At 42.0% G+C, this 13,336-nt stretch overlaps 1 protein-coding gene across 5 annotated transcripts in view; it reads right to left on the reverse strand.

Annotated features, from left to right (window-relative positions):
* Positions 1–1,290: 1,290 nt before the first annotated feature.
* The window catches only part of KCTD20 (potassium channel tetramerization domain containing 20), a 36,006-nt gene continuing 23,960 nt past the window's right edge, over positions 1,291–13,336 (reverse strand). For 4 of the 5 annotated variants that reach the window (XM_069771028.1, XM_069771027.1, XM_069771029.1 and 1 more), the window contains exons 2-8: positions 10,213–10,412; positions 8,647–8,926; positions 7,651–7,753; positions 7,009–7,129; positions 5,847–6,044; positions 5,219–5,329; positions 1,291–4,611 (exon numbers count right to left, since the gene is read on the reverse strand). In XM_069771028.1, the coding sequence (XP_069627129.1) occupies positions 4,319–4,611; positions 5,219–5,329; positions 5,847–6,044; positions 7,009–7,129; positions 7,651–7,753; positions 8,647–8,926; positions 10,213–10,363 (1,257 nt within the window). In that variant the 5' untranslated portion in view covers positions 10,364–10,412 and the 3' untranslated portion in view covers positions 1,291–4,318. The remainder of the gene's footprint in view (positions 4,612–5,218; positions 5,330–5,846; positions 6,045–7,008; positions 7,130–7,650; positions 7,754–8,646; positions 8,927–10,212; positions 10,413–13,336) is intronic. The other variant, XM_069771030.1, reaches the window with a different exon arrangement.

Raw genomic sequence — 13,336 nt, forward strand, 5'->3', positions numbered from 1 at the left:
AAGCTGCAAGCTGTTGCTGGACTTCTAGGAGTAATTCCAATCTGAATTTCCAATGGATCTGAACATGAGTTATGCTGCCAGTTCATCTCTGTATCATGCCTAGCACAAAACTGCACTAAGTGTTTCTTATCACTGTGCCCTGACTCTGCCTTAACCTGTAAGTTGAAAAAGTGTTCTGTAAATATTTAAAAGCTGTTACTAAATTGCACTGTAAAATTTGGCAGGTGTATTGCGTATTGCTGGGGGAGCCAACTTTTTATGGAATGATCTTTGCATTGTGTTGTGTAAATAAAATCCTCTTAGTAAACACAATTTTGCTAGCATGTTTTGTGTTTACAAACTGGAATCTCTCAGGTTGTTTTTTTTTCAGACTTGAAACTGATTTTAGAATCAACTGCTTAGGTATGAGAATGCAATGGTAAACTCATGGGCTGCATTTCCAAAAGATGCACAGCAGACATGAAGAAATGAGCACCCTGTTAAAGGTGAAAGACAGTGCTGATCTTCAGAAGAATTAAATCTTTCTGGCAGAATGCATAGGTGTCTGCATTGTGTAAATGTCACTTCAGTTTACCAGCTTCAGGGCAAGTTGTTTTTAATCTTTTCCCCTTTCTATTTTTAAAAGGGATAATAAGCAGGGAGCAAGTGGCAGTGGAAGCAAAGCTATGACCCTTCATTTTCTTTCCTACCAGTTTGTAACATGCCAAAATCAACTTGCAGTTCTTACTTCATCGCTTCACCTTTGCAACAGCTCCACTTGTGAGTACAAGTTCCCGTTGTCACTTCAGTAATTCCACTAAATTCCACCTTGTTCAAACTTTAATGCCTTTCTCAAGCTTCATCAAGAAAATCCTTATACTGCATCCAACACTGAAGATAGAAATAAAAGCCAGACCTCCTCCAAAGCTGTCTTCTTCCACAAGCAGAAGTAGAGACCATCTTCCACAGCATACTAACCAAAAATAGCACTAGGGCCTGTTACAGATGCTGCATATTTTGTGGGTTAAGTAGTGTCATCTCATACCTGTGCTAGGTGCTGCTTTTAGAACATCACTGCACTGAGCTGCTAAACTTTGAGGTTCTCTCAGCACAAATGGTAGTAGTGCAGCTGCTGCACAAGGTTCCTGCCAAATCAACCAGGCTCTGCCTGATGCAAAACTACTACTAAGGCTTTGAGGTCAGAAGCCACACTTTATGAAGCAAGGAAACAAAATCTTCTAGCAATCTATCCCCTGCCCATTCTTCTACTCCACATTTAAAACAATTTTTAAAAGAGCCAAACAAGCCACATATAATTTATACTTTAATACAGAAAAGAAACCATACATCTGTAGTTCATACACACCACGGATAACACTTCAGTGTATCTAGAATAAGACAAAACTTGATGTACCTGAAGTAGGTGACCATGAGAGAAGGACGAAAAGCAGATGCGTACTTTTTCAATTTGGTTTAGTGTTCCAGTGGAACTCAGTCTACTAAAAAAAAAAAATAAATTTATCTTTAATTACTTGTGAAAGCCAATAAACTACAGTGGGCTTTTTAGAGTGGTAAAACTGCATGGAAATCATAGAAGCTGGATACCTCCATCCCATGCTGAAGGTCCAACTGATTACACAGAGTACCAACAAGCTCCTACAAGTCATCGACAGTCTTTAGCTCTCAGGCAACAGCCTGTTGCAGTTGACTGTCTGCAATCACTATTTCTAATAAACTGGCCAAATCCTTCAAGAGGCCTAGCTAACACTGAGCTCAGGGACAGACAACGGTGGCATTTGTTTTGGCTGAATATGGTACTTAGCTGTCAGATCCCATAAGGTGCCACTGAAGTCAGATGCTTGGCATCCGATGCCTTGACACAGTCCTGTAGGGTAGCGCTCAACAACATGCACATTTCAGGTCCTTAGAGCAGAACATGTGTAAAGTCCAATTCCAAGTCAGCTGGTCAATACCAACACACTTTTACTTAAAACTTACACTGCTGTAAAAATAAATACACAAAAAAATTCCAGAGGGCCTGGGGACAAGCTCCATCATTGCTGGACAGACAGTCTCACCAGTGCCTTTGCTTGACTTACAGGAACAGCTCGTTACCAAGGCAGGTAATGGGTTTGGTCTGGCCCTTAGCTGGAAGGTTAATGGTCCGTATGTATTCCTTTCTCTACTATAAAAATAGAAATTCATCTAGAGCAGTAATGGAAAGTGATTGCACACTATCTCTGTGCAGATACTGAAGGACACTTCTCTATACTGATCCAATGACACACAGGGAGGATTTTTCAAAAGTAGTCAGGTGGACCTGGGCATCTGAACCCCTGGGACTCTCAGGAGGTCCTGAAGCACTTTTGGAAATCTTCCCATAGGCACTTATAAAAAGAAGAAATCTATTTGCTGTACTTAGGAAAGAAGCTAAGAACAGAAAGACTGCAAATAATGGAACATGTATCCATACAAATGGGAACTAAATATATCGGCAAGTATATGCCTTGGCAGAGATTTTTTTACTCTTCACTAAAATGACACTCAAAACCTGCAAGAAAATTTGTGATTGATATTGTCATGTTACTTACACTTAGAAAAAAACCCCCACCCTTAGCAGCAAAACAGTAACAGCAATCTTCAATGTTAAGTCTTCCATACACTTTGCAGACAGATGGAGAATAATAGAGATTTGCTTGATGATGCAATCCTGACAACAAAGGATTAAACCTTCTAGGCGTAGACTGATTCCTACCTCTATTTTGCCAGGTATGACCAAGTAACTCAATGCGTGTTACAGGTTTCAACAGCAGTCAACTGCAAGAGCAGAACTGACCCGAACTTAACAACTTTGCAAGGGAGTTCTCTCCCTCTTTCTTTTTGAATAGGTTTCAGCTTTTCTTTGCACCAGCACGACGTTTAAGTACTCTGCTTTGTGTACGTAAAATCTATACAGAGCCATCAGAAATGATGGCTTTGTAAGGCAGGCCCGTTCTGGCTGGTGTAGCAGCTTGGTTGTGGCAGTACTGAACTCACTGTGTGCTAATCAGGGGGTTAAGCAAGCCTACAGGTAACTCCACGCTGCAGGAACAGGACCAGCTAGGCTCTAATATAACTAACTGAGCTCAACCAGCCTGGAGTGTGTCTACACTTACAGTCACAGCTTTGTTGGCCCTGAATCCAAAATGAACAGAGCCTTAACCACAGATTAGGATAATATATTCAGAGCAGCAAAGGAGAGTTGTTCCCAGGTATGTGTATTTTTTTCTACAGAAGGCTGGTTTACTATTGGTATTTCTTACCTGCCTGACAGCAAAATGGTCCAGTCTGTTCCAAAATGGGAAGAAAATAGCTGGCCATTTACAACTGCAACAGTAGAGTGCTCCTTGGCGAGTCTACAGAAATTTTGACTGACTAAGACTCATGATACCAAGCATTTCACTCAGGTAGTAGACTGTGTGTACTGGGAGCTCCTCCACTGGCTTTTGTCTTAGCAGGGGGATGGAGGAGACAACTGAAAGTCTTTAGCATGCACAGTCACCTCTAGAAAGCTTCTTAAATCTAATAAGCTACCAAACAGATTTACTTTGTTGGTAAAATATCAACTAGTGTCTCTTCTTTTTTGCTTTTTCCTCCACCATGATCTACTCATTTTACTGAACTTAACAGACAATATCTCTAAAAACAGTAATTCCACCCTATGGAGAAGTATATATGGGAAATTCCTGTGAACAGGCATACGCCTCCTATTGAACTAATTCATCCTTCCCTAGAACAGCAGTACAACATGCTGGATGCAAAGCCAGGTGGCAGTATAAACAGATTCCTCCACATTCTGGATTTTGCTGTCATTCCTCCACACTCAGGATTTTGCTGTCACAACTGTGCTACATTTCTGCTGGTTGATGAAAGAGTATCATCTGTCCTGCTTTGATGTTCAGTCCTTTGTAACTGATTATCACAAAAGCAAGCTAAGTGCCTATTGGTAAAGGAAAACTTTGTCTTGACAGGCCCAGAATTTCCTCTGATGTCAAACAAGACGTTTCTAAATACTTCTGCTCCTCTTTTAGAAGTTTAGGTAAAATATTCAGCACCCACCAATCTGGAAGCCTTTGTAGTAGAAACAAACAGCACAATTTCTTTTTGTTTGAGATGTTGCTTTTGATTGCACAATTAGGCTATGGAGCGTGGCTTTTTATTAACATGCTTGCAATATGACAATGTAGTAAGAGCATGAACGAGGATAAAGCACCTTGCAGGAGTCTGTGTTCCATCACCTGGGATGAAACTATGCTGAGATGTTCCAACATCAAGCAGGACTATTCAGCCTGAGCCACAACTAATCTGGAAGATCATTAACAGCCATTTGGGAGAACGGTGCATTTAGCCTGTCGAGTTCATCTACTTGTGGGGGGTGATGCATTATAACCTCATGGTCCTCTGAAACGTCATCACCCACAGTGACTAGGTTTGTTAGAGATTTGCTCCGAACACACTGGAAATCAACATGACGGCTTTTGCCCTCTTCCTTCTCCCATGACATCTGGATGAATGGCCGTTGAACATAGTTGTATATCACTTCTGACCGGCCACCAGGCCTCCTCTTCACCTTCTCTTTACAGGTGGGATATCCTGAAAACACAGACAGCCAGTCAGTTGCACTACACCCCTTTGACTTGCACAAAGGGACAACAGGATCCCAGAAGAACAGCCAGGCAGGAGTGATTATGGGGGAAAGGGGGGACTTAGCAGACAAATGCTCACATGCCACATTATTGGCTTCCTTTCTTTTCTCCTGGAAAGATGGTGCAGCATTGTGTGTAGTCATATGATCAATGGCTGCACAGCATTACCATTTGGTGAACAAACATAGCTACTACAAAAATAGGAGCCTCCCAGGACAGAGCACAATGTTCTCTAAGCTCCCTAAGGGAACGCTTGGATCAGCAGGCAGAAGTGTTTGACTCTCGTTTCCTGTTTACTCAGTCCTAAAGAGACAAAGGCTTGCTGACACATGCCACACATCTTTCATTTGCCCTTAACTTTTGAGCCTCCTAGCCAATTTCAGTGTAACATGATAGAGGTGAAGGAACATGTCCAGCTTCTACTAGCTTCATGAAAATAAATGCCTAGTAAAACACAGAGCAAAACAGGAAATGCCTAGAGTCCAGAGGAAACCAGGCTTTACTGACTATGGAGTCACCTGTCGTAGAATTTCCTTTCTGAAGAAATACTTTACCTTCAATGCCAATGCGAATATTTTTCAGGCCCCGTTCCTTTAACACAGCTTTTGCAACATCCCGGTTCTCAATGTACTTGAAGAATCTGTACAGCTTGGAACTGTAAAGGACTTGAGAAATAAAAAGGGTGATTAGAATCTACAAGGAGGGACCTTCTCCCCATTTTTGACATGCTCAGCTGTGGGGGTGCCAAAAACCAGGTCTGGTTTCCAAGAACTACTTTGGGTATCTGTTCTCATCACTGCAGTTAGCTGCACTTCCTTGGTGGGAGGGTAGTGATGCACATTACAGTCTGGATAGAATGGGTGGTGATGGCAAAGAGTAAAGCAAAGAGTATTCACTCACTAGGGAGCTGGGAAAAGGCTGAGGGGGAGGCAGCAAACAAAAGGAAAAGATGCGGTGAGTGCTGTCATTACCAATGCAGGCGGTCAGACCAAAGCTCTAACTAGCCAGGTACCCTGCCTCTAGCAGTCGCCAGTTCAGAAGGAACGTACAGAACAGGACTCCATATGACAGCATCTCTTCCTGGAGAAAGACTGCTGTTTGGGCAACAGGTCCTTTCCTTATGGCCACATGTCTGGGTGTGTGCTCAACACAGAGACAGGAGCCCCAGGGTAGAGCCCTTACTTTGCGAGTACTCCTCTCCCATTGGAGGTGGATGGTCTTCATCCCAGTCCACGGTGTCTTCATCTGTCAGCACGACAATATGGCATTCACGTTCCCCTTTCCTTGCACTATCCACCATTATAGGCAGAATTAGCTCCTCCAGGTAGCTATCAAACTGCTTGTGAGCACCATCATTGGAGAGCTCATGTAACAGAGCACCTAATGAGACATAAATCACATGATGAGCTTTTTTACACAGCGTGAAAATATGTCCCAGCTCTGCATTTTCCAGATACATTCAAGAGCACAGCCTGCATTCTTCTTTAGACAAACTCCTTAACATATGTTCAGATGCATCAACACTCTCCAGCTCCAGAATTGGCAAAATCACATATATGAGACTGCATTTCAAATGGAATGTAAATTACATGCTAGAACCATTACATTACCATTAAAAAAACCACCAAGGTCCAATCAATACAGCGCAACAGTAACAGACTGAATAATTAATTCATTATGACACTTAACTTGAATTTCCAGCAACAACCTCTGTCCTTGAAAGCACATTTTCTGCCTTCTCTGTGATCACTGATCAGAGGACAGGGTAGGAAACTCCACACCAAGGCCTGTGCTACAATACCATATGCCCCATTTCAGTATAGTGCTTTTCGCAGATTTGCCTATGTTAAAAGTACTTTTTTTTGCCAACATACATACCCAAAAAGCTGCTCCCAATCCCTTCATGACTAGGAACTCTCTACTACTTTCCAACTTTGGTGTCTTTGGTTCCTGCTCTGCCCATCATCCATAAGCCTAAATTATTCATGATTCTCTGGTACATTTTAGATAGGAATTATAACCCTGCTTTTAGCCTTCATTTTGTTTGGCTGTAACAGCAAGCTCTTCTTCTCAGCCTCTGTTACAAGAAGAGACTAGAATTTTTACAATTTCAATTTGCTTTTTTGGGCATGGTGTCTGCATTCTGGAGGATTCAATCACTTCACTTTGGATTGATGCAGCAAAAAAGGAAGCTGTTTAAATGCAATGCATACGTCAGTCCTAGTGGAGTCCATACCTTCGTGCTCAAACTAAAGCACATGATTAAGCAATGCACTGAGTCAGGATCAGAGTGCTCAACACCATGCAGATGATCTCCTAAGAGCTGATTTCTCTCCATACTTACTTAAATCTTGACATTTGATTGTGTTGAAATCAAAGTTTATGCAGAGGTAATCACATGTGTCTCGAAGGTCTGGGATGGAAATCCCATCAGGGCAGTTAATGATTCCAGTTTTGTAATAATCCTGCAAATAAAAGGACAGGTTTTGGAGAGAAAAATTAAGAATAGCTTAGACTCTGATAATTTTTAATTAGTTCTTTATTTTGTTAACCAACATTTGAGAGTTACAGAGGCTATACATAGCTCTGTGAACAGTAAAACCAGCCCTGCTTGTCCGAGAATCTATGTCTCATTGCAGATCCTCTTGGGTCTGATAAATGGTAAGCTCCAGTTAAAACTTTTCCCATGGCATAGGGTTTCATAACATCTCATATGTAATATGCATTTATATGCAAACACAAGGTCAGGACACAGCTCAGGAACTACAATGGCATGACACAAGAAAGGTAAAAGGCAACATGAGCAAATATCTGAAATGATGACTCATACCAAAGTCTATTATAATTAAAAAAAAAATAAAATCACAATGCAGAACAGTAATAAAAGAATATGTCCGAGGGGGTATGCAGCTGCCTGGGAGATGGCTCAGTTTTGCACATGTGACAAACAGATTCATTTTTTTTCAATCTGTAAAAATCTCCTTACCAGCACAGTCCGGAACACAGCTGAGCTAATTCCTTCTGCAATTTCATATTCTCCCTTTTCATTTGGCCTGGTGAAATTATATTCTCTTCCTGGTCCAAACATTCTGAAAAGATAAAAATCTATGTAAGTGCACAAGTGTAGTTAAATGCATTCATTCTAGAGACCAGTAGGTGCACTGAGGTTAAACAAAACCAGCAGTGACACATATATGCAGTAACTTGAAACCTATACTCATATCTCTTACATAGTAAATAAGCACAAGAGCTGTCTCACCTAAGTCTTCCTATAGCTGGACTCTGCCTGTCACTATAGCTACTGTATTGTAAGGAACAAGCCACAGCTCAAAGGAACAGATCATTCAACCCTGGGTCGGAAAATACCCTGGCAATAAAGCCCTTTCACTGAGGCTATGCAAGATAACCATCATACGCCTTTTCATCCCTTGTTTTATACAACGACCTGTGCAAAGGTCAGTAATCCACCAGATCCTGTCTCCCTGTGGTCAGAGATGGGTGAAAGTGCTGGCAATACAGAAAATGAGTTCTTCTTGTTGCATCAGTAGGCTCCAACCTTTAAGCTACATTACAGGGAGCTGAGTAACTTCTCTTAATGGGAGAGTATTATAAGATAATAGCAGAAGGGGGATGGAGCATTATCATTTTCCCCATTCTGGAAGGAAATTGATCAGCAGTGAACAGATGTAGTACTTATAAACACGGCAAACACTTGCAGAGAAAGCAAAAGCAGACCATGTCTAGCTAAAAGTGCATACTGTTTGAAGGAAGTGGAATGAAGGGAGAATGTTGTCGAAAGAACTACCAACTCTCTCTACATCTGGTCTTGTCTTCAAGGCCTCACAGCCAAGTTCTGAATGAGCTCAACCTCGCTTCACTTGTGTGTATAGATGAGACTGGAAAACAAACATTAGGGGTTTGTTCCATCTTAGCAACCATTTGACCCCCTTGAGCTATCTTGAAAATAGTGGAAATTACCCACCTTCCCAGCATAGTATCAGGGTGAGCAGTGAAAATCTGTGGATTCACTGCAAAGCGAGTGCCGTCTACCACAAGCGTCACTTTCTCTGGAGCCACTGTTTGCGAATTGCTGCTTGAAGACAAAGTGCAGCATCCATGGCGTTCCTGGGTATTAAAATATTCTGACTGTCTCTTATTTCCATCTTGGAAATGACAGTTGTGTGTGTCTTCAGGAGCAGACAACATGCTACTAATCTGGGGACTTATTGGACAAGCAGTGTGTCGGCATTCAGAATCTAAACCTGAGAGAGACAAACGAATATTGCACAGGTAAGATATAATTTATTGGAAAACATCATGTCATAGTAACACTTAGTACTGTAATGACAAAACTGAGTCATACAATAACAAAGGATGTCAATATACCTAACTGTCAGAGTAATGTTATATGACATAAAATTAGACTGCATTTTCAAATTGACCCAGCAGTTGGATTTTGGATAAAAAATTTCCCAAATGAACCATTGTCCTGGTTTCAGCTGGGATAGAGTTAATTTTCTTCCTAATAGCTGGTATGGTGCTATGTTTTGAGTTCAGTATGAGAAGAATGTTGATAACACTGATGTTTTCATTTGTTGCTAAGTAGTGTTTAGACTAAAGTCAAGGATTTTTCAGCTTCTCATGCCCAGCCAGCGAGAAAGCTGGAAGGGCACAAGAAGTTGGCACAGGACAGAGCCAGGGCACCTGACCCCAAGTGGCCAACGGGGTATTCCATACCATGTGATGTCACACCTAGTATATCAACTGGGGGGAGTGGGGGCGGGGGATCGCTGCTCGGGGACTAGCTGGGTGTCGATCGGCAGGTGGTGAGCAATTGCACTGTGCATCATTTGTACATTCCAATCCTTTTATTATTGCTGTTGTAATTTTATTAGTGTTATCATTATCATTATTAGTTTCTTCTTTTCTCAAACGTTCTTATCTCAACCCCCGAGTTTTACTTCTTTTCCCGATTTTCTCCCCCATCCCACTGGGTGGGGGGGAGTGAGTGAGCAGCTGCGTGGTGCTTAGTTGCTGGCTGGGGTTAAACCATGACAACCATGATGATACTCCTTGTTAAAGCAAGATGGATTCAGTGTGTAAAGAGCAGGAGCACAGGAATTAAACAAGGCTAGAAATATAGACCCACAGACGCCAGGTATTGACACCTACTCTCACAGGAAAGCTGGAGCAGAAGCACACACCACACTAAAGGTGGTTTAAGCCAGGAGTGCTTGATGCCCAGTTCATGGTGGGCACACAGCTCATCAGGACTGTCCAGCTACCTTCAGTTTATCTGTTCAGGGACAACCTCAGAAAGAGCTGCAAGTTGGCCAAGATGTGATGATCTTGCCAAGACAGCAAGACCCTAAACTCTGCTGTGGACCTTTGTCCTTTAGAACAGCCTGGCAAAGGCAGGGTACGTACATTCTGCACTCCCCAGTGCAAATTGCCTTGGGATACTGGAATTTTTCCAAAACATAACACCTCTCAAAAAAAAAAAAATTCTCCCTTAAAGATTACTATAAGGTAAAGACATTATCCTTACCCTCAGTCCTGGGAACTGCAGCAGGGCTGTGACCTCCTAGCACCACATTACTTTCTTCTGACTCATGGACTGCTACAGTTACGTTTTCCACAGAGCGACTGGAGTCCAGATTTCTTGACCAGTCTGTCCCACCAGCACAGTTAACATTCATGCTGGGCCTCCGTGACGTGAGGAGTTGGTTGCGTTTCCTAAGAGAAGAGCTAGGAGAGAAAATACCAGGTGGTTAGTTTTGGAAGAAACTCCCAAGCAATGAAGCTCAAACTGGGCTTCAGAGAGGCTTATGATGCTAGTCATGTCCCTACACTAACCTAGGAAAGGGGGAAGGAAAAGGTTTTAAAGTAACCAGTGGTCTATTTCATCTACAAACCTTTGCTTTTTTAAAAGTAAGTCGAATGCCACTGATGTCTTTAGATCACATGTGTGTTCCTGCAAATACCTTCCTGGCAATTGTCTGACATCCAGACCACTAAAGCCCTTTAAAAATGTTTATATATCTCTCAATTCCCAGCACTGGCAAAATGAGCTCTGTAACACGGCAATACCCTGATACACAACATTTTCCCAGTTAACAGCTCAGGCATTGCCTCTTAACCACTCTGAGGTCTGACTAGGAGGTTCTCTACTCCCAGTCATTGTTTGGTTTGGGTTTTTTTTTTGTCCTCCTCCTCCTTGATTTATCCCCCTCCCATCATATTGTGCTCACCCCACTATTTAACCCAACATAGTCCTACAACAAATCCTCATGCCACATAAACCAGCCATGACTGCAGCAGCCTTATATCCATTGCACCCTGGCTCAGACCGATACATACAATGCTTTAACCAATGCCATTCAAATCTTACATGTTCTTTCAGCATATGCACAGAGACATCTTCCATTTTTGCTGTTTGGCCATTTCACTCAAGTGAAATTCTTCCCTGTTCCTATCCTTAAGACCCACTTCACTCCTTTGTATCTCCTAGCACTGACCCTTTCCCTCATTCTCTCTTTGGCATGTATTTTGTCCTGCTACTGCCTTGGACAAAAACCAGCTCTCCTTTCTTGGCTTGAAGTGTTTTGCTTTCACTCTTTCAAACATAAACCACCAATTTTCTCATTAATGAATTTTCCCAATTTCCCCCCTGCAGAACAATTGTCCTGTGTCTTTTTCTTGGATGAATTAAGACTCCAGGGCCCGCGGGTGCCATCTATAAAGCATGGCAGAACACAGACATGGCTAGATACAAACCAGATAAAATACAGCACTAATAAAACAACAAAATGCCAAATAAGAGTTGGCGAGTTTTCTGGTCAGGACCTGCTGAGGATGAAAGCCTTAATGAGCAGTTCAGTGGTGGGTTTCAAGCCCATCATTACTGGCAGTCAGTGTAAGCATTTAATTCTTAATTAGAAATTTAAAAAAGGAATAACAATTCCTTCCCCTTGTCCCATAAAACAAATACTAAGTTGCCAGCATTATTATATCTGTATATTTTTAGAAAGTCTGTTGCTTACGCATCATGTGATATTCATCAGAAGGAAGATTTTTGGCAACAGCAAAGCCATGTGAAAAGCTACTATATTCTTTCCTTTTTTAAAGGCCCTGGCTGGCTGGTAGGAACAGCAACATGAGGAGCCTGTGAGGGTCATCTTAGTTTCAGCAAAGTTAACAGCGTGCACTGCATCACTATCCACCTCGCCTCTCACCAAATACCCAATGTTGGCTCAGAAAACTCCCTCTCCTGACGCTTTCCAGGCTGCTTTCTTGGGCCAACTGCACTGACTGCCTGGACCCCGGAGAAAACCCCTCATCTGTCCCATCAGAAACCCAGCAGTCCCCGCGAATGCTGCCTTGCTTTTGTTCACATCTGAACAAATCCATCCCCTTTTGCCTGAGCTAAGGGCAACACAAACTACCTCTGAATAAACCTGTGCAACCTTTTACTCTCTTCTCTCGTGTGTCAGACCAGCAAAGAGGTAGCAAGAAAAGCCAGCAGGCTGCTCTTGGGCCATGGGCAGTGGGACACGGGTGTGTGGAATCCCCAATATCTAAGCAGAACATACCAATTGCATGTGCAATGCACCAACTGCCCCACTCATACAACTGCAGGACAAACCTACTATCCCAGGAATGACTATATAAGTGAGTAAACACACAGAATATGCAGGAAATGCTCTTTAAAGTAACCCCAAATATGCAAACCCACATCCTGTATATTGATAATTTCATTGATACATTGATAATTTCAAACATAGCAACAAAAACGCAACCATTCCCCTATTTCATACAGTCTATTTCAATTATTGTGAGAAAATTTTGAGTTTTCCAGGCTGCAAATGTTAAACTTTTTATACAACTAATATTGTGGTTTCAAACACATTCAGTGAACTCCAAACATTGTAATTATGCTGTACTTTCTGACCAAAATGCTTTAAAATTTGGTAAATGCATAGAAAGCTAAAACATATTTTTTAAAACTGCAGTTTGATTGAGTTAGGCAAAAGTGTTTTGAGATGGGGAAAAACCCATCCTTGTCGAGTGGATATGTAATCATCTTGGGAAAGCCCTTAAAGAGGAGTCGTTGTTGAGACTAGCTAGTTGTCAGGAAGAACACAAACAGCGTACTGGGTTGTGTCTCAGGAACTCTCCCCCTCCCTGCAACTTTTCTGTATTGAAACAAGCTCCCTGATAAAACTGAGATGCTAACACACTCGGGAACAGAATTTGCTCTGTGAGCTGACAAGAACTCTATTAAGAAAACTTGATAAGCATAAAATTTACTTCTTAGGCCTCTTTCTTTCAGGAGTGCTCCATTGCTGCTGTTCCGCCAATAAGCTCCACTTGCGCTGTCTGAACAGTCTCTCGATTATTTAATACATTACTTAACAGAGAGGAGAATTTAGGCAGGGAGTCAGATCAATAAGCAGTTTATACCCAGGCAAACAGCAGCTTTATCAAGGGACACTTACATTCCATAACTTCACAAGAGGCCTGCCTTATAAGCCCTTTTCAAGTGATGTCGAACAGCACAAAACGCCTACAGACTGAATTTTCACAACCATCAGATTGGGTTTGATGAATGTTGCAATCTTTGTTCATCACCTTAAGCTCTGAATTAAAGCACAGTTCAAGAGACCTTGAGT

The sequence above is a fragment of the Haliaeetus albicilla genome, chromosome 26, assembly GCF_947461875.1.
Source record: "Haliaeetus albicilla chromosome 26, bHalAlb1.1, whole genome shotgun sequence".
Taxonomy (NCBI): Eukaryota; Metazoa; Chordata; class Aves; order Accipitriformes; family Accipitridae; genus Haliaeetus; species Haliaeetus albicilla.